Source organism: Berghia stephanieae, chromosome 3, assembly GCF_034508935.2.
Source record: "Berghia stephanieae isolate SIO BIC M18660-M18661 chromosome 3, UCSD_Bste_1.3, whole genome shotgun sequence".
Classification (NCBI taxonomy): Eukaryota; Metazoa; Mollusca; class Gastropoda; order Nudibranchia; family Aeolidiidae; genus Berghia; species Berghia stephanieae.
This window is the reverse complement of record NC_088362.1, coordinates 42,904,587-42,928,844: the sequence shown is the minus strand read 5'-3', so window position 1 is coordinate 42,928,844 and position 24,258 is coordinate 42,904,587. Positions and strand designations below refer to the sequence as shown.

Genomic DNA, 24,258 nt, shown 5'->3' with positions numbered 1-24,258 from the left:
CTAAAAAACAAACAAACAAAAAACAATAACGTATTTTTTACGAATCTCTCCCAGAACAGACGGTGACAACAAATACATAATAACATTATTATTTTTTTCCTTTTTAAAAGGAGCCATTCCTGGAATATTGCTCGCGCGCTCACGCACCTGTGTTATCACAGCAAATGAGCGCTTTAACCAACACGCATGCGCTCAACGAAAAAGATAAAGAAACAGATAAACACATGCCAGATGAGAACAGATTATGAGGAATTCCAGACAATCTTAATCTGACATTTCTGCTACTGCTTCAGTGTAAATAAGATCCTTATATCGAATGTTCCTCGTTGATAAGGCCAGAAAATACAGATATTGATAGGTGACGACTAAAAACATTAGCGTTTCCGGACATAATCTATCCACATACATAGTTATCATCTGACCTTGATTTCACACATACGTTACTTATGGTGCATTATCCGATTTTCCTTGTTACTTTTTTTTCTCTCTTCTTTTTAAGATTTCTTTTTACCTCCAGAACTGCCAACCCACAATGCCGGTAAAAATGACTGACTATTAACAAGGATTGTTTGTTTGTTTGTTTCTAACGGCTTTGGCGCAACGACAGATTTAGGTCATTTCAGCCTCAGTAAAAAAGATAGAATAAAGGGGAGGGAGGGTAGTGAAAATAAATTCTAGGATTACAAGTAAATGTACCCAAGAAAAAAAAAGATAAAGGGGGTATCGTTTAAATAGGGAACAGATGTAGATTCCAAGATCACGCTATTAGTGTACTTATTTCGAAATCACCTAAAAGTCTCATCCAGTCACCATAACAGGATCCCACTCAAATGTTTACAGAATTTATCCTAAAAGAAAACATAATACATAACAGAGATGATTTACAGGGGGAAAACTCACCTCCCAAAACGAATAATAATATTATACATCTGACTGTTTGACTCTCAGCTAACAAGCAATCCCACCCCAAAGAGAGAACGCAACTCGGAAAATAGATATGTGGGGATAGACTACACAGAAAGTGACCTCCTATCCACCATGTGAGGCAAGTGACCTCCTGTCTACCATGGGAGGTCAAAGGACCTTCCCTGCCCAGTTAACAAGGGTTTATCTTCCATAGTTAGCAAGCCAAAAGTTAAAGTAAATAAATAAATAAGAAACCCTCCTAAAATAATCATACATTTTTACCAGTCTATATTTACAGGGTTGTCAATTTAGGAGGCAAAACTTTACTAACTGAACTTTCACGCAAACACATAGACCGACTCATTTCTGAGTGCTGAACTCCAGTAAAAAGTAAAACAAAAAACAAACCCATTATGTACTTTATAATATACGAAAATTGGTAACCTTGTATTTAGGAGAAAGGAACACTTGTATTTAAAACAACCCATATGCCAATAAAATCATGAGATAAGAACTGAAAGTCTTTGTTATGATATCCAATAGAAAGATGCAATAAAATACATTTTATGTCTCTCAGATTCCTCTTTTAACCTTTGTCAATACAACTAAATCAGCAATGAATAAAATCCAGTGAAAAAAACAAAAAACAAAAAAAAAAAAAACAAACAAACAAACAAAACAATCCCAAAACAAATCCAACAAAACACAAAAACCAAAACAAAACTAAGATAGTTGGCAACTCTGTTATTCTCTCAGTTGACTAAGTTGTATCGTTACTCTGAATAAGTATATCTATTCTTTGTTATTACCCGTATAAATAAGTGCTGAATCTCATTTCAAGATTCCTTCCATGATTTCTGCAATAATACATTTTACTGACTCAAATCCAAAGGCATCAGTTGTATATAACTGCGAACTATTTAAACGTTAGCCTGTTCAAAGATGATGAAAGAATGGCTGAGAGGACGAATTCAAAAAGGGGGAGAATAATAATAATAATAATAATAATAATAATAATAATAATAATAATAATAATAATAATAATAATAATAATAATATGATGATGATGATGATGATGATAAATGAGAGAATTCCCAACTACTGAGACTCGGAACTCACAACATCCCCTCGTAACCTTTTAATTCAACTACACTACGAATGCTACCATCAAGAAGAGCGGTGGCCTTGAGGTCACTCACACATGCATTTCATTTTGTCCCCGGCCATTTTCCCCTTCGTTTTCTTTTTACTGTTTTTGTTATGTTTCTCGTCTGAGTAGTACCTAGTACCTACTTTCTGCTTAACCGTACGTATGTCACCTGACGCGTCTGCCTTCTTAAAACATTAATTTATCATTCTTGGGAATACGACCCAGACCAAGGTATATTATTTAGACAATCCAAATCCACATTCATATAAAAGAAAGAAAGAGGGTGGGGTGAGGGGGTTGCCTTTATTTTTTATTTTGTTTGCTACTTATCTTATACTAGTGTTGAAAATGACATGAACTTGTGGGAGAAAATTTTGTAAAAATTACTCCAAATCTTGGCCTCTAATACAAATAATACTATAATCTCAGTGGTTCTATAAAGCCTTTCATGCTATTTGATTTCTTTTTTAAGGTGTTAAACGGCCCTTTCAACACTATTTAGGTCATTTAAGCGCCCGTTTTTGGATTTTATCAATTTTTTATCAGCCTTAAGAGGGCATAGCTGCTCAATCGTCTTAATCCTGTCGAAATAAAATTTTATAAAACCATAATAATTACTTGGCGAGTTCTAGATATGACCAAATTTTCAATAACAACAAAATAAAAAAAAAAAAAGATCTATTTTTCAAAATTTTTAAATGGTGGTTTTCAAAATCAACCAAACAAACACGCTCTCTTCTTTTCTCCGAACAAAAAGTACTAACGACCTACTTTGTTCCATAATGTAACAAAGAACATTATATTTATATACACACATTCTACAATCCCCTATGTAGCCGTTATAATATAAAAAGGCGTTAAGAAGGTGGCAAAACACTTTTCATTAGGTTCTATTAGCGACATCGTCTTTGTCGGACTGGCCAAGACGGAAAGGCTTTGGGTCCGAAGATGTCCCAAATCGAATTAGCCCTCGTTGCGACGTCCCCTGTCCCCTGTCCGGCCTGTTCATTGGTTGTTTGGTGTAAGTATAAATAAACAGTCATGGGGGAGTCAAGTCGATATCCCCCTCCCCTCGGACAATTCTGGAACTACTGGCCATCTTATTATTTTTATCTCCTCACGACTTGTGACGTTTACTAGATAATAGAAATGAACTGAGGGAAGTAACGAGAGAAAAAAAAAAGCAGGAGAGAAAAAAAAAAGATAGAGAGGAAGGAAAATGGAATAGAAAATTGACCATTTTCTTATTATGCAATGGGCTAACAATTGTGACTAAGGAGGAAAACGGGTTTATCTCATCTATCTAGCTTGGCAAACGGACTAGACCCCGTAATAATGCGAAAGCAATTTCCACCATTGAACCCCCGAGGCAGACAAGCCGTTTAGTAAGACATAAGTGCGTTAGTTTTAGGTCTCTCTAAAAGGCCCATAAGTTTATTTTGTTGCTTTACAAAACAAACAAATGAAAGAATAAACCAGACAAGGTATGAGAGTACCAAAAACGAGGGCTGATAAATGGGGGTGGGGGGGGGGGGGAGAGGAGAGGAGAGAGGGGAAAAGAATTTGGATAAAGTTTGGCAAGTATCCCTAAGCAGACACCAATTAGCGGCCATATTCCACTCCGGATCTCATTATCCTCAATGTGTCGTCACACAACTCATACTTCTGTAACAACAATTATTGCTAGACGTTTAAAGACAAGGATTGTTGAGTACAGTAACTGTCAGAACCACGACCCTGAATAGGATGAGTGACTATTTAACCAGTTAACTGGCGTACTCTGGAAAAACGCGTATTTCAAAATTTGGTCAGAAAAGTCGTCGTCCACATATCGATCGATTTAAATGGCCCTCATTTTGGCAAACACTCTCAAACCTGGGACTATGCAGAAGTCCCAGGTTTGAGATATTTTACCAAGATGAGGGTCATTTAAACCGATCGATATTTGAAGGACGACTTTTCTGGCCAAATTTTTAAATACGCGTTTTTCAAGAGTCTGACTGGTTAAAGAAGTGTCCAGATTTTTTTGGGATTTTTTTTTCAATTCTAATCCAGAAATACAGTTCTTTTTCTTCGGGGATAGAGACGAGGGATTATGACATAATGATGTAATGATGCACGGGGATTGGGTAGACGAGAGGAGTTTCGGATTCTGATAGACAGCTGTTGTCTATTTGGCAAGTTGTTACGGGTAGGTGGTATTCTATACCTGGCAGAGGCTGTTGAAAATGTTATAATTGAGAGATATCCTTAAGATGGTGGTTGTGATTTCAGTTTGTAGAGAGAGAGAGAGAGAGAGAGAGAGAGAGAGAGAGAGAGAGAGAGAGAGAGAGAGAGAGAGAGAGAGAGAGAGCTCATAGATCATATTACAATAAAATCTTACAATTGTCATTTTTATGTTGTTAAAAAAAACTTTAACAAAAGCTCGGGGAATTTCACGAGAACGTCTTTGAACTAATTTGCAATATTACGATCTAGCTTAAAATAAATCACGGCCTTAATTTCCGTTGGAAAAAATATTACAGTGTGTTACATATTGAAAACAGATCAGCTGGTAGGTGTATCATATCAAATGTCCTCCTGGGTTCGAGAAAAAAGAAAATACGAATACAATTCCGGGTCTTTTCAAACTTGGAGGAGAGAATATTAGATACACCGATTATGACCATACTGTGTTTAGCCAATGTATACTAGGGGTTGAAAAAATAGAAACAAACAAATAATGGGTGTTTAAGGAGTATTGAGAGGTTGAATAGATGCGAGCGTGTCGATGTTTTAAAATTGCTTGATGGATAATTGCAATTTGGTGGACGGGAATATCAAAAAAGTGGTAACTGTAATAAGACGTATGGTAGTCATGTGTTGTTGGATGGATGGATGGAGTGATTGATGGGTGGATGGATAGAATGAAATAGTATGAAATGAATGGATGAAATTAAAAAAAAATGAATGAAATAGCGAACGAACGAATGAATGGATGAATGAATGAATGAATGAATGAATGAATGAATGAATGAATGAATGAATGAATGAATGAATGAATGAAATGATGGATTCATAATAAACATCAAATACATCATGCATAATAACAACAACAGCGCCAACAATAGTAAAAAAAATTGGGCATGAGTACACCAGGGTCAAGGCACACTCACAGTGAGGTGGGATATTCGATAAGTATTGAATTGAGCAATAGAGGTGTATGTACATGGTACTCACTCACACCTGTTATTCTTGCATTATCTCATTTCAAAACCTTCATTAGAAGTCAGCCAAGCCCGACTTTGAAAGAGTAGCCCACCTAGCACATGGATTTCCGAGATAAGCATGTCCTGAGAGTAATATCTACTCAAGTACGAGTGATAACGTAACGTTAAACATCCTAATTTCTATATCAAATACAGAACTACCTAACACCACCAAAAATTCGTAGAGTTACGATTTTTTGGGGATTCCGCAAAAGAAATACAACAGCAGCATTATTTCAATAAAACTTGCTGGAAAGGCAGTTCGATGCCAAATACTTTCTTTTTTTTTCTCAGACTTTGGAGAATTGCTTATTCCTGCTGAGGGAAAATGATAATCTATAAATTTAGTTATAAAAGCGTACTCCTAATTAGAACGACGATCTCTTAAACTGGAGATCTGTTCTCACGGCTCTCAAAATATTTCAATGGCTGTTTAATATAAAAATAAACTGGCGTGAGGATGATGTAATTAAGAATTGACATTTCTGTTGTCTCGCCAAAACAAATGGGATAAATATCAAGGTGCTAATTGTATTGAGCAGAGGCAAATGCTAAATAACAGCAGCTATGTATTGTACTCATTTACACCATAAAATTGAGAAAATAAGCAGCGAATTATAAAGGATAAATAAACAGAAAGACTGGGGGAAAACACATACATAACACCCCAAAACAACCTTGAGTGGCTGGTCTACGTGAAATATGTCGGAGAGTACTTTGCCACAGACCAGCGCAAAATATCAAAAAGCCGGCAGACAGGCAATTGTTCACGCCCGTCTGAGGTACAGACTGAGCTATCGGGACATGACACCCATTTTGAGTAAAGAAACAGGAATAAAAAAAATAATCAAACTCCGTTAGACCTCGTCAAGATTCTTTCCTTCGACGTTTTTGGTTACCAGTAACCCTTGGTTCGAACCCATATCAACATTAACTAAACACTCTCAGTCACTCAGACAGTGCAGTGCATAGCAAACAAGCACAAAATGTCTCCTGGACATTTTTATTTCTCTCTATTAACAATTATTAAAACAACCCAACATAAAAGGCAATATTATGATAAACGTCAATACTCACAGCAGGCACTAATAATTTTTTCACTTCATCTTTGGCTCTGGCTAGTTTGATTTCGCCTCTATTCCTCGTGTCCTCCACTGTGATCAGGACGTGCAATTCTTCGTTTAAGTGTTCCCAATTGGCCTTGCCTCTGTTTTGTTCTTCCTGTGAACAAGAAAATCCAACATAATGCTCGGGTTACAAGGATGACAGAAACCAATTTACAACCTACAGCACAGCCATGTGCAGACATCGTCCGAATCCCAAAGGAATATTAAAAACGAGGAATCGGATAAATGAAAATTTTAGGTAAGTGAATAATAGGTAGATGTATTTATAGTAAAGATGTAAGAAAATTAAAATGCCGGATATTCGACAACCGGATAAATGGACTAATTTGTTGTTAAAGCTTAACTATTGCTCGAGCGAAACTAGAAAAAAAAATAATGAATAAACAATTATAAATATAATACTAATGAACAGGTTGTATTTTATTTTTATTCAAGGGTATTAAGACTCTTTAGACACCACTACCCAACACCCCCCCCCCCCCAACCCCGAATAAAATAAATATCTCTTAAGAAAAAATAAAATAGAAAACGTAAAATTATTATTTTAACAGCACTGCCCACGTACCATGTAAAAATACTTTCATCACATTTTTAATGGAAGCATTATCGCAATAAAAAAAAAACACAAAACAACTGAGCAATAATAATAATAATAATAATAATAATAATAATAATAATAATAATAATAATAATAATAAATAATAATAATAATAATCATTATAATAATTATAATAATAATAAATTGAAAAACAAAACAAAGTAAGACATGATTGCCAGGTAAAACAATTTAACTTGTTTTCAGGAGGGAGACGACAAGTCTACTAATCCTACCTATATATTCCCAAATTCTCATTGTTCGTTCAAATCAACGTGTATTTAATGGTTGACAAGCATACAACTAAAATTAATCGCCAAGTCACTTAAACTAAACAAAAAAAAGAAAAAATCAATCACAAAACATGTGTTGACCCATAAACAGCGGGAATTTCTTTTTAAATCATAATTTTTCCTTATTTGCCACGTTACGACTGCAAACCAAAAGACAGGTCAATGTTAACGACTTGCACTTATTGCAGGTCTGATAACCCAATTCATTATGGGCTCATTGTTGTGTAATAGAAATCTTTAAAAATGACGCAAAATATTGTCTATTACAACAATGTTAAACTAAGGCCATAATTGAGTTCGGATGTCAGACCAGCATGTACATCGCGTATAACCGAACATCGCTTGTTAAGGTTTAAATTATATTCCAACCTTTAAAAAGGCAAGAACTGAACAGATTGAAGTTGGAAGATATGCCCTAACAGTTGTGCAATTAAAATGAGTGAACAACCAAGTGAATACAAAACCATTTTTCGTTATTTCAGTTATGTCAGTGGTTTTTTAAAAAAATATTTCTTTCTCTATTTATTTATTTCAAAATTTAAACTCATTAAATTACTTATTTATTTATTTATTTACTTTGGTTATTCTTTACAAATATCTTTTATACAACCACCAAAATGAAAGCCATTACAGCTGAAACCCCCACGAGACATTAGAATCTAACAACAAGTCAATCGCCATTCTCCCTCGGGATAAAGAGGAAATGGGGAGAATGGGGTAGGGGGTGTCAGGGAAACGCAGAATGCACCAAACTTTCAAACGTCAAGTAGTTGGGAAAATAATCTCAAAAGAAGACCCAACTGAAATTTCATCGTAGAATCTTGGAATCTGGAAAAGAGCAAGCCGCGCTGGGAGATGTCAAAACAAACAAGCATACATTTTTCACGCCATTCTCTCATTCCTATAATATTGCATTGATTACCCATCCCTTTGCTTGTTTTGTCGCTCGATATTTATAATTCCTTGGGATTTCAAATAATAAAATATAACTCTTAATGCCCAAATAATGATTATTTAGAACCCTAGAGACGATACGATCACACAGATGATGTCGTTCAAATTCAATTTACCGACGAGACTATATTCATCGCATGTCAGTAGATGAAAATCGTGATTTAATTTGAACAATAGTGGAAAGTATTCCTTCACTAGCATGTGAATCTGACAGTGCAGTAATGTTTTATTGCTAACCATAATAGAGGTGACAATTGCAAATCCATCAATTTAAACAAAGAAATGAGATGAAAAATATAGAATAAATATAAACAGAAAAAAGAACAAAAACAAGCAAGCACAAAAAAAAAAAAAAAAAAAGAAATAAATTGGCAGCAATAACTACAACACGTTTCCTTTTTAGAAAACATCACTTGAAAGTGTATTTCGCTTAATTGCAACAAAATTATATCAAATACTTGAACATTTCATTATTTTAAGAAAAAAATCCAGCATCTCCATTCCCTTCCGCCTACTGTCCGGCTTGTTCTGACCTAATATACTCTTTCCATCTGACGTACGAGGATACGAGGCAGACAACATCGGCTCTTGTAATATCAGTGCTTTCAATAAAGATTAAAATCCTCGAACTTTCAACTATATTTACTTTAAAAGTTAAAAGGTTTTAACCCTCCGACCCTTCATCTAACCGCCGCCAAGACAACTTACATGATACGAGATTATAATAAAGACCCACTATATTATTATAAAAGACCCCAATGGAGTAGCTCCAACCCTAATGAATATCGATGGAGGTCTTGTAGTAAAGCATGGATGATAAAGACTTCGCCAGCAGAAATTAATTCCCGGAGGACTACAGGCAATTACTTTTGATCCTCTCCATCATAATGGTCTTCTTCCAAGTATGAAAAGATCCAAGTCATTTTTAGCTCCCCGTGAGACGCCTCATTGTAAAAGACACCGACAAAATAATGTGCGAGAATATTTCGACAAAAGCGTCAACGAGACGACAGTGTTATTATCATAATATAGAAAGAAAGGTTTATAGAAAGAAGAGATTTTATAAATTAGCACAAATGAAAGGATGTCCTTTAAATCCACATAAACGCCACATTGACTATAAAAAGATAAAGATAACGGATAATGACTTGCCCTTTCCAATAAATCTAATCAAGTCTAATCTGGTCATCTTTGTTTTATGGACATAATATTGCATTTTAACATTCCTGGCGCCAAATACATTTACTTTACTTATTGCTTATTAATATATAATATACAAGACCCAGATGTTTAAAACCTGACCTTTACCTGAGATCTCTCTCTCTCTCTCTCTCTCTCTCTCTCTCTCTCTCTCTCTCTCTCTCTCTCTCTCTCTCTCTCTCTCTCTCTCTCTCTCTCTCTCTCCCTCCCTCTCTCAAACAATATTTTGTAATCTCTATCGAAAATCTGAAGTGAAGGTATTTTTAAATGCCGAAATGAAAAGGCGTTTTGTTTGTGTGAGGCAGCAAGCCATTATTCATCACTCTTACGACGTTGGCTATAATAAAGAGACAAAGAGGTGATCAAAACAAAATCAACTAACTAATCCTATTCAGTATGGACACTTTCCCATTTACAATTCACACACACACACGCACACACAACAACAACCCCCCCCCCCCCCCCCCAAAGAAAACAAAAAACAAAAAACAAAAACAAAACAAACAAGACCAACAACAAACAAACAAAAGGTGTACAAAGTCCCAATTAGAGTCTTGCCTTGATGTCATCAAAAATTAACAGTAGTAAGAGATTGGAGGAGATAACAAATGTGATAAAAAGCATGTAGCATGCGCAAAAATCATCATTAGAACTATCAAACTTATGAAGAAACGCATATAACGGTAAAGGAGTAGCAACTCTATGATGCCCAACGTCTACGTCTTTGTCAACTCTATGATACCCAAAGTCTATGTCTGTCAACTCTATGATACCCAAAGTCTATGTCTTTGACAACTCTATGATACCCAACGTCTACGTCTTTGGACCCGACTGGAACAAACCCACGAGAGCCGTTATTGAATTTTATTGAAATTCGATAATTCGATAACATCGATACATCGAATAGTCTTTGCCTTTTCTCTCTTTTTTATTCCCACCTCTTCTCTCTCTCTCTCTCTCTCTCTCTCTCTCTCTCTCTCTCTCTCTCTCTCTCTCTCTCTCTCTCTCTCTCATATATATATATATATAAGTATCAATCCACTATTAAGGTGACCACTGTGAAATGCACCAATTGGAGGACCAAGCATATGTCTTGTTCAAATTGATTAAACTGTTCAATCTTTGTTCAAATGAGTATAGTTTGATTCCCTACAATGATTTATGAACACAATTCTGATGCTTGATGATCACAATGGTATATAGAAAATTAATCGGTCCCCCTAATGTTTTACTAAGTGTTTCTGTAGCTTTAAGGAGACATTTGGTAAAAACATGTTTTTAGGGAGACCACATTAAAAAACCCTTTTAGGGAGCCCAGTATATGTTTATATATGTGTATACCTAAGAGTGCATTTTCAAGTGAGCTACCACCAAATTGTCTAAAATAAAGTAAGTCCTTAAGATTAAGAGCTTCATGGCCATAGTGTCGAAGCTTATCCCAGTCCCAGTGTGCGTAGAGTGAAGTGGCCGAGCAACGCATTTACTAACTCCTGGGAAGGTCCATCCCTCAGAAGGGGCGCTCAGGGAAATAACCTGGGACTCAAACACGGCAAAAAATATTCCCAGTTGCTCCGTGCGCCATTGTTTTTGCAGTCCCCGACCCCTTTAGAAACCTGACGACCCAGGTTAAGATCAGAGATAGAAGGGACCAGGCAGAGGAGTTTATTTGTTGTTGTTGTATACCACTGAATGGACTTGGTTTGTTTTGTTTTGTTTTTAAGGGTTTTACGGCGCTTGCAACACATTAAGGTCATATCAGCGCCAGTAAAAAGGAAGAAAATGGGATAGTAAAAAGTTATGGAACTACAATTAGAGCACCCAAGAAAAAGTAAGGCAAAGGGGATTTGTTTCAAATAGGAAACAGTAGATTCCAAGAGCCCACTATCAAAGTACTTAGTTTGAGATCACCTAAACGTCTCATTCAGACACAAGCACAGGTCCCAACAAAGAGGGATACACTCAAATGTTTACAAAGCATAAATAATATGTAAACAAAACAATAAAGAGCATAACAGACAGATGATTTACAAGGGAAAAATATAATCTCCCAAAACTCGAACTATACATTTGACTGTTTCCCTCCCAGCCAGGTCCTGGACAAAACCAAGTAATCCCATCCCGAGACAAAGACAGAAAGCAAGTTGGAAAACAGACATAGGGGGATAGAAGACGCAACGAGTACGTCCCTGCCCATTATGGGAAGTCGGGAACCCCACCCAGTGAATGGAGTTGGATGGATAGGACAGCAGATCTGATGGACACAATGAACGGCTTCAATCAACATCTCATTCACTTTAACTTGCACAATGCTTGCTTTGGTTTCGTGGTAGACAGTTCGTCTGACGCCCGAGTTGCCAGGGTTCGAATCTATATTTGTGGCGATGCAGAGTCATTGTAAAAGTCTCATTTACAGTCTCACTTGTGTTAATTGGAGTACGTTACTGAATTGTAACAACGTTGTTCTGTTCGTGTCCATATAAATGTACTACCAGCTGCACGTTGAGCTCATTGTGGGTTTTATGATACATCAAGCTCGTGTAAAATTACATTTACATTTGACCGAAAAATGATACATAACGATAGAAGTCTACAAATCATATTGCAGGTTTATTTCAGTTCCAAAAGCCATCACAAACATTCATCCACTGTATCACATAAGTCTTTGGTCACCAAATAAAAGCATGAAGTTTGCTATGTGTACAGTGCAACATAAAAGGATAGAAACAGTTTTACTGATAAAACCCTCAAATGATAACAAACCAATATGTTGTTGCTGGTAAGTTGCTTAATTGCATTTGTTAAAAAGCATAAACTGTGAAGCAAAAGTGTTGAAAATCGTTTGAATAAAGTTTAATGCAAAAAAAAAATAATTCTTAAGCACTTTATGCCGTTCTAAGCTGTCGTTGCTGCATTTTTTTTTTCATTATTAATTATTATTATTCTGATTAAGGATGAGGGGATAAAGAAAGAATGAAATTAAATGCACAGAGGTGTCATTTCTTGACAGTCGCCTCTAAAGATTGCAACTCTTAAAATTATCATAAAAAGAATAGTGAAATTTTACATTAGGTATCTAGAAAATGCTGAACATAAAGCTACATTGGCCAATTAAGTTAGGGTTAGTAGAAAGACTTTTTATTCTGCCATATCTGATTCTTTCAGATAGTTCTACATAGCTGCCAACTTTTCAAAAATAAAATAAGGAACGCTCATTTGGCCCGGGATGAGGGACGATGTGTGCCGAAGCCCCCCCCCCCCCCCCCCCCCCCCCTTCATCGAATCGCAACATATAAAAGTCAGCCTTTTTAATTACTATTACTAACACTAACAAGTTTGAGATGACAGAGGCTAGTCCAAATGTTGCTCAATTATCGGGTTTAGTACCAGCACATTTGAATCGTTAAAATGACACTTTCCACAATGATTGTTGTTTTGTTTTTAAGGGTTTTACGGCGCTTGCAACACATTTAGGTTATATCAGCGCCAGTAAAAAGGAAGAAAATTGGATAGTAAAAAGTTCTAGAATTACAGTTGAAGCATCCAAGAGAAAGTAAGACATAGGGGAACTGGGAACAAATAGGGATCAGATGTAGATTCCAAGAGCGTATCACCAATGTACTTAGTTTGAGATCACCTATAAGTCTTATCCGGACACAAGAACAAAATCCAACAAAGAGGAACACACTCAAATGCTTACATTATACATTAAAAAATAACAAATATAGTAATAATACATAACAGAGAGATGATTTACAAGGAAAAAAATATCATCTCCCAAAACAATAAATATGCATTTGACTGCTTCCCTCCCAGCTAGGACTCCGGCGAGGGCCAGGAAAAAAACAAGTAATCTCATTCCAAGACAAAGACTGAAAGCATGTTGGAAAACAGATATAAGGGGATAGAAGACACAGTGTGTACCTCCCTGCCCGCTATGGGAGCTTTCCACAATGAGATCAAAATTCAGAACGGACAATATAAAGAAAGAATTCAACTGCCTCAACTTTGATAAGGACCAATACACAAGAAGCACAATTGTAAAATAAATGAAATAACTTAAGATGGTTAGAAATGCATAACTACCAACCTGGTACATCACTTGAGAGGGCGTTTTGGGGTAAAAATTAGGTGAGTTCAGATAAAAAGTAGACGATTGCATATATGTTTTCTTTCATGCAACATAATGGTCTGTAAGTAGTATACTATAATAGTAGTTATAGTAAAATGCACCTCTAAATATTAGAGAATTCCTACTTCTTTACTTTGACAAGATAAACACACCTAAAAATGGAGTATACTTATTTTTCTTGAACCTAAACCGTTACAAAAGCTTGCTTGAAAAAAAAAAAATTAAAATCAGATGAAGATGTTTTTAAAGGGATTAAATTTATATATTTCATAAATTAATAAAGGGAAATAATCATTGTCATCTTTAATCAATATAAGCAATTGATTTTCTTATTGAATACCTTCCAATCAAAAAGGTGGATTTAATTTTATTCTTAATTAAAATAATATTTGTAACAAATAGTGAAAGTATCAATACTGTCTTAGAATATTCAAAGTATATCGAGGCTAACATCCATATCCTATGCAAATCTCCAATACATTATGAAAGGTTTGAGTAAAATACAGGCGTCATATAAACGAATGGAACTTTTTTAATTGTTGAAAATCATTTATGATAGAGGCATAATTCAAATTAAAGAGCTACACAAATGGAGATTATGCTCTCACTGGACACCAATAATAATGATAATAATAATAACAACAATAGTAGTAGTAGTAATAGTAATAATAATGGATCAATAATAATAATTCATTAGGCTCACATGGCTTTTTTACCACAAATTAGTCAAAAATTACAAAATACGGATTTTGAACTAAAAATAAGCACTTACTGACTCAGGAAGTCAAATACGGAACAAATCCGTTTTTAACAGAACGGTTGACAGCTATGGTTCTACAAAGCATTTGTCTCTCAAGCTGAGCAAATGAATGTTCATATAATATAAAAAAGGATATTGCAATGATGAACAGATTGTACTATATAAAGATAAAACGTTTTTTGTAAACCCCCAAAATATGTCAATAACACTATACAATACAATGAATGTAATACAAATCAAATTCATGATTGTCATTACACCGATTGAAACGCTCTTTCCCTTCTATATTTATTTCTTTCATTAAAAATTCTTGTCTTCACCAAACTAATTAGTGTACCTTCAGGGATTCCTTTTTGTGAAAATACCCTGTGGTGTTTTAAGAACAGAATAATTTCAGACTTTCTAGGTAATGATCCCCTTGAACCATGTGCTGAAACATCTTCGACAAAGTTTTTAAAATATGACTTGACTCTATCTGTATCCTCATATGACCATGACATGTATCTCCGATTTTTGCTTGAATTCCTCTTGGGTTCAGTTTGTTTTGAAGAACACGTAAGCTGATTTGGCACTCCTGCTTCACCATCAAATATTTCTTCTTGATTTGCAGCTGTTACTATGGATGTTCCAAAATTTGCATTTGAGTCTCTATTCACTACAAAGTCATTTGTTTCAATGTTACAATTTCCTTCCCCAGTGACCGATGCTGAGTTATCAATTTGACCCAAAAAATGACCAACTTCTGTTATTTCTCGTATTGCAAGTGGACACTGATAAATGTTTTGATTGATTGATTCACTGTGTCCCATATGTCGATAGAAGACATCTCTCTCGTGTTGTGGGACATCAAGTAAGGCAAATAATGTCGAAGCTCGGTGCCTGAATTTATCAGCTATTAACAACTGGGGTTTCTCTAAATCCTTTACTAAGGAAGTGACATATTTGATGGCAATGTAACCACTTACATGATCTTTGGATATTCCTGTATTTGGAAAAAGAAATGGGTTGTCTGAAATATCAACAGCTTTACGCTCCTGTGCAAGTTTCCTTAAAGGCTGAATTGTGTCATTGGGTATCAACACAGGGACCAACATCTTGCTTCCCTTTCCAGACTGATATGCCAGCTTATACTTCTCAAGTAACGCTTTTTCCAGAGGATCAGTGACATGTTGTACAAGCTGGGGATCAACCCATACACCTGAATCTGCATCATTCCAGTCTTTTAACAACATCCTTGCGGGTTCTCCGCCTCTCCTCGCATTAAACATTGTAAGCCTAGCTACGATGACATTGCGAAGCCTAACAAACATATGTGAATCAAATAATTGATAATCATCCTCACAAATACGGACCATCTCTTCAGTAATAAATTGCCGTAGCTTCTTTATATCATTCTCTAATGGCATCTCTTTGGGTTTTCTCAAATTTGTTCTCTTTGCTTCACATTGAACTCTGGCTGTAAAAAAAATACTATCCCAATTATAATCCAGGACAGCTTTGAACAAATCTATCTCTGCGGATTCTTCCATTTTGTTTTGCATTATATATTCCCCTTTTAAGAAATTAATTAACTTTTTCAATATAAATCCAATTGAAAGCTTCAAGCCTGCTTTCAATGTCCCATCCTCTTTCAAAGTCATTTCAGAAATGGTTTGCGATATTTCATTAAAGTTACAACGCTTCACCACGTCCTCTCCAGAGAAAGAAGGTCGATTTGTTCTCTTCCTAGTTTTTAAAATCAAATTTCCTAAGATGCGTAAATCACTCATTATAACTTTTCTCTCCTTCTTTGAACTTTTACTCCACAATTTTGTTCCTAACAATACTATAGCTTTGTCTGATCGACACAAATTTCCCACTTCATCATTCCGAAATTTGTCAAGAATATTCTCCTTTATTTCTTTACTTGCATTGGGAGCCACGGGATAAAATTTTACAACCCCAGTACACAGAGCATGCTCAGTACTACATTTCTTTTTGTGTTCATAAACCCTTCGTCCAGAGTAAAACCCCTTACAGCCAGCACACATAACTTCATGTGACCCTTGTGCTCTCTCACGCATAACTATTGAATTGTTTCTAGTGTTTGAATAAAAAATGCCCTTTTTCTTGAGATTCTCCATTGTTCTATCCCTTTCCTTTACAGGCTGTTTCATGGCCTCTGTAACTTCTGTCTCATCTTTGTGTTTCCTCATCAAATGCCTTGAGAGTTTTGTTTGCAACTGTCCACAGTATGGACAGGGTCTCCTTGGCTTTTTGTATTTCTCTGGGAAAAAAAAGAAAAAATAAAGCACATCATGCTATGAACTATGAAAATAAATCAATAGACAGATCGTATGCACATCAGCTACATGACAGCGATAGAGAGGAATAGCATTCCAAATATTTAAGGCCTGGACAAGTAACTGTCATAATTCCTTCTTGTTATATACTTTTCTACCATCTATTCCTTTGGAAGAGGTATGTTAGATTTGTGGAGACCTCTGCCACATAACAAATCCAGTGAAAAGACGCCATATTTTTGTTTTGAAATAGAAATAAATAGATCAATCCACCCACTTCACTGGGTTCAGGGTTCCCTCTTCATTATAATCAAAATATGAACATAAATCGGAATAGTAACACATTGAAGTCTCATCTGAATACATAGATTGTCCTTTGTTGTTTCAGCGAAAAATCAGACAGAATGTCAAAAGAATTTTAGGTTTTTCCCCAACCACCCCTTGGAGGGATCAGTATCAGCGGAATGGTAAGCGTCATGTTTTTTACGTTGAGCAACAAAATTTACTCCAAATGCTTCACTCGACCCAGGCGGAAAAGCAATCAAGAATAGACCCAAGTCCTATCCAAAGACTAACATTTCATTTAAGTTTATTGTAGGCCCTTGGCCAATCGACAAAATTCAATTCACATAAATTATTTACAACAATCAGAAATTAATTATATCAATAATAGTAATAGAATGCAATGAAGGCAATATCATAATAATAATAATAATAATAATAATAATAATAATAATAATAATAATAATAATAATAATAATAATAATAAATAATAATAACAGTAGCGGCAATAAGTAACAATTAATATAGTAACAAAAGTAATAATAGACTATAGTTCATAGTCATAACAATGACTTTGTCATTGAGGGAGTGAGAAAACATCACCGGCTGGCAGAACAAACAGCCGACATCAATCAAACGTCCTCCAGACCGGTTGAGCATCGGCTTCATTAATTCCTTAAAGACTTCCCCCCAACTGCCTGAACGATGCTGATGCCCAGACAACTTAATCCTGATTTATATTTTGTGGGAATGAAATATGACATGTATATGCCGGAAATATTTCAATAACAAACACACTGTTCAGATAGAAAATATTTGAGTCTTGCCTTTGTTAATTGACACAGGTAAGTTAGGAAAATAAATGCTAGTAAAAACGATCAGCAAGTTCGTGAACACTGCTTCTCAACTCGAACATATGTTTTCATCAAATCTACACACATCATGTTGTGAGCTGAATTTTAATGATCTCAGTTGTCATTGAAAGGACACCCAAGAATTTTAGAATAAAGAAAAATATTGAACCTGGAAGTCAAAAGGGTTTGTACCACAGCAGACATTATCAAAGTATAATTTTAGTACCGACAAATTAAAAAGAAAATGTGCTTTTCTTTAAATGCTCCCAATCATCATATACTGTTTAGGTTGCAAGATTAATAAAAATGTTATCTACTCTGATTCTCGTTAAGTTTCCAGCTGGTCTGTGAAAAAAAGCCTTAAGCATCATAGAAATACAAAGAAACAGTTTTAATATATAGATGGGTTGTAACAAAAAAACCATTTTAACACTTACAATACAAGCAATTTAAGTCTATTACAGACAAAAAAAACCCCAATAAAATAAACATGAACATTTTTATGGCTGGTTTCACTGATATCACTCACACATTGGGGTTTCAGATTCTAAGATGTCCACCCTATCAAATTTGGATTTGTGCTTGTTATGTAAATGGTAGCGTATTTTGCGACGCAGCACTGCCAAAACAGAAAAAAATGCAATAACACAAATGCAGCACCATGGAGGGGGTGGAAGTTTTCTTTTAAAAGGAATGGGTAAATTAAAATTGATCCCACAAATATCAAAGGAGAAGAATGACAAAAAAATGACTCACCATTGCACGTAACACGTTGGTTTGCAAGTGTATAGCATTCGGGTTGAACCTGGGTCCCAGACTGGCAACGAGGTTCAGTCTGTGATAGTTGTGGATGAGGCTCTGACTGAGTTGGGGAATGAGCACTAGGTTCCAGAGACAATGATGTACTCAGCATTGGGTACCTCACAGAGTACGTAGAGGAATCAGACTCGGAGTCAGCAACAAAATCGGGACCCTGTATATTTTGTGGAAAAGATGACAGATCAATCAATTTATTCATGTTGACAATAAACATGAAGAGCCATTGTTTAATAATCCAACTAAACAATTAGCTGGTTAATAATGCAAGTATAATAAAAAAGAGTTGAGAAAGGCAGACATATTGTCTAAGTATTTAATATGTTCAACTGTGCTTGGATAAATATAGATACACCAACCAGGGTTTCAGTAAACCGTTTTTAACCAACTCTTTAAATCCTACACCAGGACCAACAACTACAAAACAATTTTTTATATCACTACGATTCTGGACATATAAACGGTTGTCATTGCAACAATATGAACTTCCTAACCTTGCAACTGCAATATAGTTAACAAAAAAAGTTGATAAACATTACGATGCAAGAGAATTTGGACAAAATGCGAGATCAAAAGTATAATCCCAACAGAAGCTATTTTAATTTTTCCTGGAAACGCATCATTTTCACATTTTGTCAAATAAAAAACAAACGACTTCAAATGTGAATGGCTCATCAATGAATATCACTTCAAAATATAACGAGGAAGGTTTAAAATAGTGTTATTGTTGGCGAAGTCCACTGCAAAGAAAAATTTTTAACAACAAAAAACTAGGAGATCTCACTGGTGTAAAACAGTGTTGTCCTTGTCCTGAAATATTGTATTGCGCCTAACAGACTGCAGGTCTCATCTTTTGTGGCAAATGTGTTTTGTCCACCACAAAATATGGTGATGTGAAGCATTTTGAGCATGGTGCCAACTGTGGATAAACGCTATACAAATGTTATGATTTTATTTTAATGTACATACTTACCACAAATGAATCATGTGATATGGAACTTTGTTCTGCATCACTTTCAGGCTCTGAGTTGGAGTCTATATAGAAAATAAAAACAACAAAAAAAAAAGCTGAAGACTATCATGTGCAAGTTTTTCTCTAAACTCTTAAACAAAAAATCATGCCATCTTATGCTGTAAAAGGATTTTTTAAAAATTATTTACCTTATGACTATTGTCCTTTGGAAAAAAAAGAAAATTAAGTCCGAAACCTTCTGGCTATTTTCTTTTAAATTTCAAGAACGTCAGAGTTGGCAAGGGAGGACGGAAATATAATTCCAGAAACCAATCTGTCTATAATCATATCCATATGATAGTTTTTCGTTCAAGATTCAGGTACAGTCCACTTAGGATAATCGCAATACCTTGGGATCATCGAAAATGTTGGGATTAACCGAAATTCAGTTTCCTGTCCACTATTTCAACATTTTACACATTTATTGTCAACTCAAACCAGTAAATAATATTCTTAGTCAACCACATATAGAGCAATTTGATTGAAACAAAAACCATATGGCAGCCCCGTGTAGATTGGTCAACCAAAAGCAGCTATGAAGCAAGCCGATATCTTATTCAGATTGGAAGAAGTTTCAATCTTTTTTCTCAACAATTCAACATTTGTCAGAGTTAAAGAGATTAGCCTTAATGAGAGACAATAAGCTCTCACCAAACTCATTGGTCACAATGCACAGTTGTTAATCCTAAAACAAAGGATATCGCTCAGTCTCTCTTTATAACTGTCATTTATAACCTGTTGTCAAGATTATGACCAGCCCCACCCCTCTTCTATTTAATGGCCACCGATGACGTCACAAACCCATACTGCAGAGCCCCGCCCTCTTTCGACTCTAACAGAGTGGTGACACACTACTGTAGCATTAAATCCTGCTCACTCTCGATTCTTCAACCTGTCACGATTTCATCCATGATGAAATTTAATCATGATATACTGTTTGATTTCTTGAATTTACCACTTTTTAAAAAACCGAAGTTTGTTGCAATTAACCAGTGACTTTTATATAGAATTATTTCCATTGCTTAGGAAATATTGTGATTAACCGAAAGTTGCGATTAAATGAGTTGCAATTATCCGGAGTGGACTGTAATAGTATTACACATCATGACTCAAAAAAAAAAAAAAAAAAAGCAAACTATGTGTACCTAAATGTTATTCATTTCCTCATCAAATTACATTCTTACCATTAACATCATAGATCACATCAAAAGGGTTGTCTGGATTGACAGCAAGACATTTTTCAGGATTTTTAAAGCTCAAATCTCTCTGATCTGAAGTTACAAAAGAAATAGCATATTCTCAACATTAAACTATGATTTTGTGATGGCTGTGATATGGCATACTGTATGCATAAAGCAAGATGCAAAGACAGGTTTAAGTTTAAATTATTTTATATTCTTTTCAAAAATCCATTCTAGTTTTGCCAAAATAAAATAAACACGAGAAGTGTTGAGTTGGATAGCGCTAAAACTAAAAGTAGTAGTGGTAGTAGTAGTAGTATTAGTAGTAAACGACAGATCTTACTCACTAGTGTGAATCTACAGTCTACAGAAGTTCCCGAATTATCTGACTCCACTTCCAAATGACTGACTGACAAGTGACAATCATCAATCGGTGTGTGATGTCTACCCTATTGAAAATCTTAAATCAACTGTGATGTAATAAGAATGGCCAATAACTTACCATTATAATTATCTCGGTGTCTCTTCAATGATGCCTCCAGCATCAATTTACCCCACGATGCCATAGACGTCTAGTTTGGAACTCAGCAAGTGACGAAAAAATACTTGCGGCTATAGAGAGGACGTCCGTCGGCCACTCTCTTTGTAAGTCAGTAGTCAGTGGTTATCAGATATCCTTGGTTCTTGAAAAATATAGAAACACAGCGGTTCATTTAAAAAGACTCTTTTGTAGATCAAGTTATAATGTTAGGTATTGCACTTTAAAATCTCTTCAGACATAGAACGGGTCAACTTGACGTCTAGACCAAATCATTTCGAAGATCGATATGGCAACAGCAACGCCTGGAATGGAGGATTTAAATGCGGCATCTGACGATTCTACTGCTATGACAGAAGATGCTCCATTTCACGACGTCGAGATGGCTTCAACTGGCATCAGGCATCAACATGCTACTCAATAATGGGTTTGATGAAGCGTTTGACTAAGAACTAAAGGCCGAGCTGATAACTGATAACCACCTACTACCGACTTGCAGAGTGAGTGAGTGCCGAGTGCCTCTTTATGCGCGAAATTGACTAAACATACGTTTCACGAAAAAAAGAGTTACTATGTTTGCTTGTCTCTTGTCACCAAGATAAGAATCCGGACCAAGATTCGATAAATCTGTTTCTAAAAAATAGATTATAATTCGTATATCTTGTTCATTCCTCAGTTCATCAACTTTCACACAATTTTATATTAGGTTTTCATTACTATAAAAATCCATATAATGCTCTAGAATTTTAGAGAAAATTTCGGAAAGATATATTGCCTCACTATTGAAATATATCGATGAAAACACTGGTACCCCTATTGTACTTTTTTCAGGCGGTCACCTTATTGACCAACGTGAAAATTTAGGCATAACTCTTCTTACTGTGGTGTTTAACAAATAACTTCAATACTATGATTTACAATTATATATCCTTGACGGTTGGGTTGACAACCTTAAACTAAAAATAGAAAAGTGAATGTGCTAGAGGTCAAATCAATAGGGGGACCGGATTTTGGTCTCCCTATTGGTAAAGTACTGTAAAATGAACTAATAGGGGTACCAAAAGTCTCCCTATCCGGTATTAATACATATATATATATATATATATATATATATATATATATATATATATATATATATATGTATGTGTGTGCGCGCGCGCGCGTGTGTGTGTGAGACTGAAGGGGAAGCATTTTATGGGTTGTAATGCACTATCGAACCTCTCTCGCACCTATTTCTATATTGTAAGGTATGTAGATAAGATTGTAAACCAAACAAAAACAAAATCAAGAAAAGGAGAAAAAAATTAAATGAATGAATAAATAAATAAATAAATAAATAAATAAATAAATAAATAAATAAATAAATAAATAAATAAATAAATAAATCGGCAAACCGTATGCACGGTAAAAGCGATGACAGGACTGCTAAACATATATCTATTTTCAAGATTTCGAAAAGCTGTCTAAACGGTCTCGTTTATGATGGTGGTCTCGTGGGTAAGTGAATCGTATTAACTGACAGTTTTAAGATGGCCATATCAGTCAAACTACCTTGGACTGTGCATCGAATTAGATAGCCCTGGCTCGTTCTTTCATTAAGTCTTTCCTGGAGGAGACATTCAATAGGAGATGGTCATTTAGGAGCGGGTTTCACAGATAAGGCGATATCGCCCAAGACGCAAGGGATCGCTCACGGCAGACATACGTTGTAAATTGAACGTCGTATATTCACCCCTCCCCCTTCCCTGACCACTCCCCTCCCCCTTTCTTTATCTTCTTCATTCGAGTATGTTTGTGTGTGTGCACGCGCGCGTGTGTGTGTGTGTGTGTGCGTGTGTGGAGAAAGAGAGAGAGAGAGAGAGAGAGAGAGAGAGAGAGAGAGAGAGGAGATATATATATATAGAGAGAGAGATGGGTCTCCTTGGTCCCTAACCTCAAATCTCATTTAGACAATGCCTCCGGTAAACAGGAAATAAAGCATAAGAACTTAACACGTTCTCGGCATACAATTATCCTCGAAATAATTTGATACAAATCCACCAGCTAATTTCTTCCAGAACTGCCTGCCATCTTCCTTTTTCTCTCTATATTAATTAATAGATTCGTGTGACATCGGCGTAATACTGTCGATTGGACTCGATCTCTCTATTTAAAGACATAACATAAAATAGTGTTTTCTAAACGTGGGATAATTTCCACTGCTCTCACGTCCGCATCGTATCTATGCACTTCCTTAACTTTAGACTGAACTCAGATGAATCTATTCGACAGCATTTTCTCAACACCCACATCGACCACATCATCGCGTGAAATCCCAGGTTTGAGTCCCGAGATGAGTCATGAAGAACGTGTTTTTCGGATTTTTTTTTTGGTTTTTTTTTTTTTTTTTTGGGGGGGGGGGGGGGGGTTGTTTTTTCTTTCCAAATTTTTAAGAAGCCCAGGTTTGAATTAAAAAAAAAAAAAAATGAGTTGTTTTAATCGATCGATATTTTTAGGTCGATTTATCTGGTTAAAATTTTTAATACGTGATTTTTTCAGAGTGTGGCAGACCATAGGTAACTGTTCTATCCAGGCGATAAAACCGGTATAAACCCCAGCCTCCTCCATTGACCTGGTTGGTCTAAACCACTATTACTACTGTTTGTTATATACGCGTTACATACGCCGATATAGTTTTTTATATTATCCTGCTTTAAACAAGATCAACATTTGTATTGGTTTTCTCTGCACTCCCCCAGAACGGTGAGAGAACTACCTCGCTCGTCTCAAAATGAAACCCCTATCACTAACCTTTCTCCCAGTGTTGTTCATTTATTGTCTGACCTCTGGGCAATGGCACACGACCCATTTCCGGTTGGAGGGGAGTGGGGTAAGAAAAGAAAAAGGGAACGAGTGGAAAGGCCCCGGGAGGTGTGTGTGTGTGTGTGTGTG

General features: G+C 35.7%; 2 protein-coding genes and 1 long non-coding RNA gene across 11 annotated transcripts in view; all 3 read right to left on the bottom strand.

Moving 5' to 3' along the window:
• The window catches only part of LOC144967774 (KH domain-containing RNA-binding protein qki.L-like), a 95,880-nt gene that overhangs the window by 27,725 nt on the left and 43,897 nt on the right, over positions 1-24,258 (bottom strand). For all 9 annotated transcript variants that reach the window (XM_078905399.1, XM_078905401.1, XM_078905395.1 and 6 more), the window contains exon 4: positions 6,382-6,525. In XM_078905399.1, the coding sequence (XP_078761525.1) occupies positions 6,382-6,525 (144 nt within the window). The remainder of the gene's footprint in view (positions 1-6,381; positions 6,526-24,258) is intronic.
• LOC144967773 (uncharacterized) lies at positions 12,725-20,012 on the bottom strand. Its single transcript, XM_078905392.1, has 3 exons — positions 19,570-20,012; positions 18,537-18,753; positions 12,725-16,628 (listed from the first exon to the last, which is right to left on the bottom strand). The coding sequence occupies exons 2-3, from the start codon at positions 18,691-18,693 to the stop codon at positions 14,617-14,619; spliced, it is 2,169 nt and encodes a 722-aa protein (XP_078761518.1). The 5' UTR covers positions 18,694-18,753; positions 19,570-20,012; the 3' UTR covers positions 12,725-14,616.
• Positions 20,648-21,872, bottom strand: LOC144967772 (uncharacterized). Its single transcript, XR_013644462.1, has 2 exons — positions 21,292-21,872; positions 20,648-20,879 (listed from the first exon to the last, which is right to left on the bottom strand). It is a non-coding gene; the product is annotated as an uncharacterized LOC144967772 (long non-coding RNA).

Coding starts and splice junctions, on each gene's coding strand:
- LOC144967773 (XM_078905392.1), bottom strand. CDS start 18,693: ATGCTGAGTACATCATTGTCTCTGGAACCTAGTGCTCATTCCCCAACT. Junction 16,629..18,536: donor CCAACGTGTTACGTGCAATG/GTGAGTCATTTT, acceptor TTTTTTTCCCAG/AGAAATACAAAAAGCCAAGG.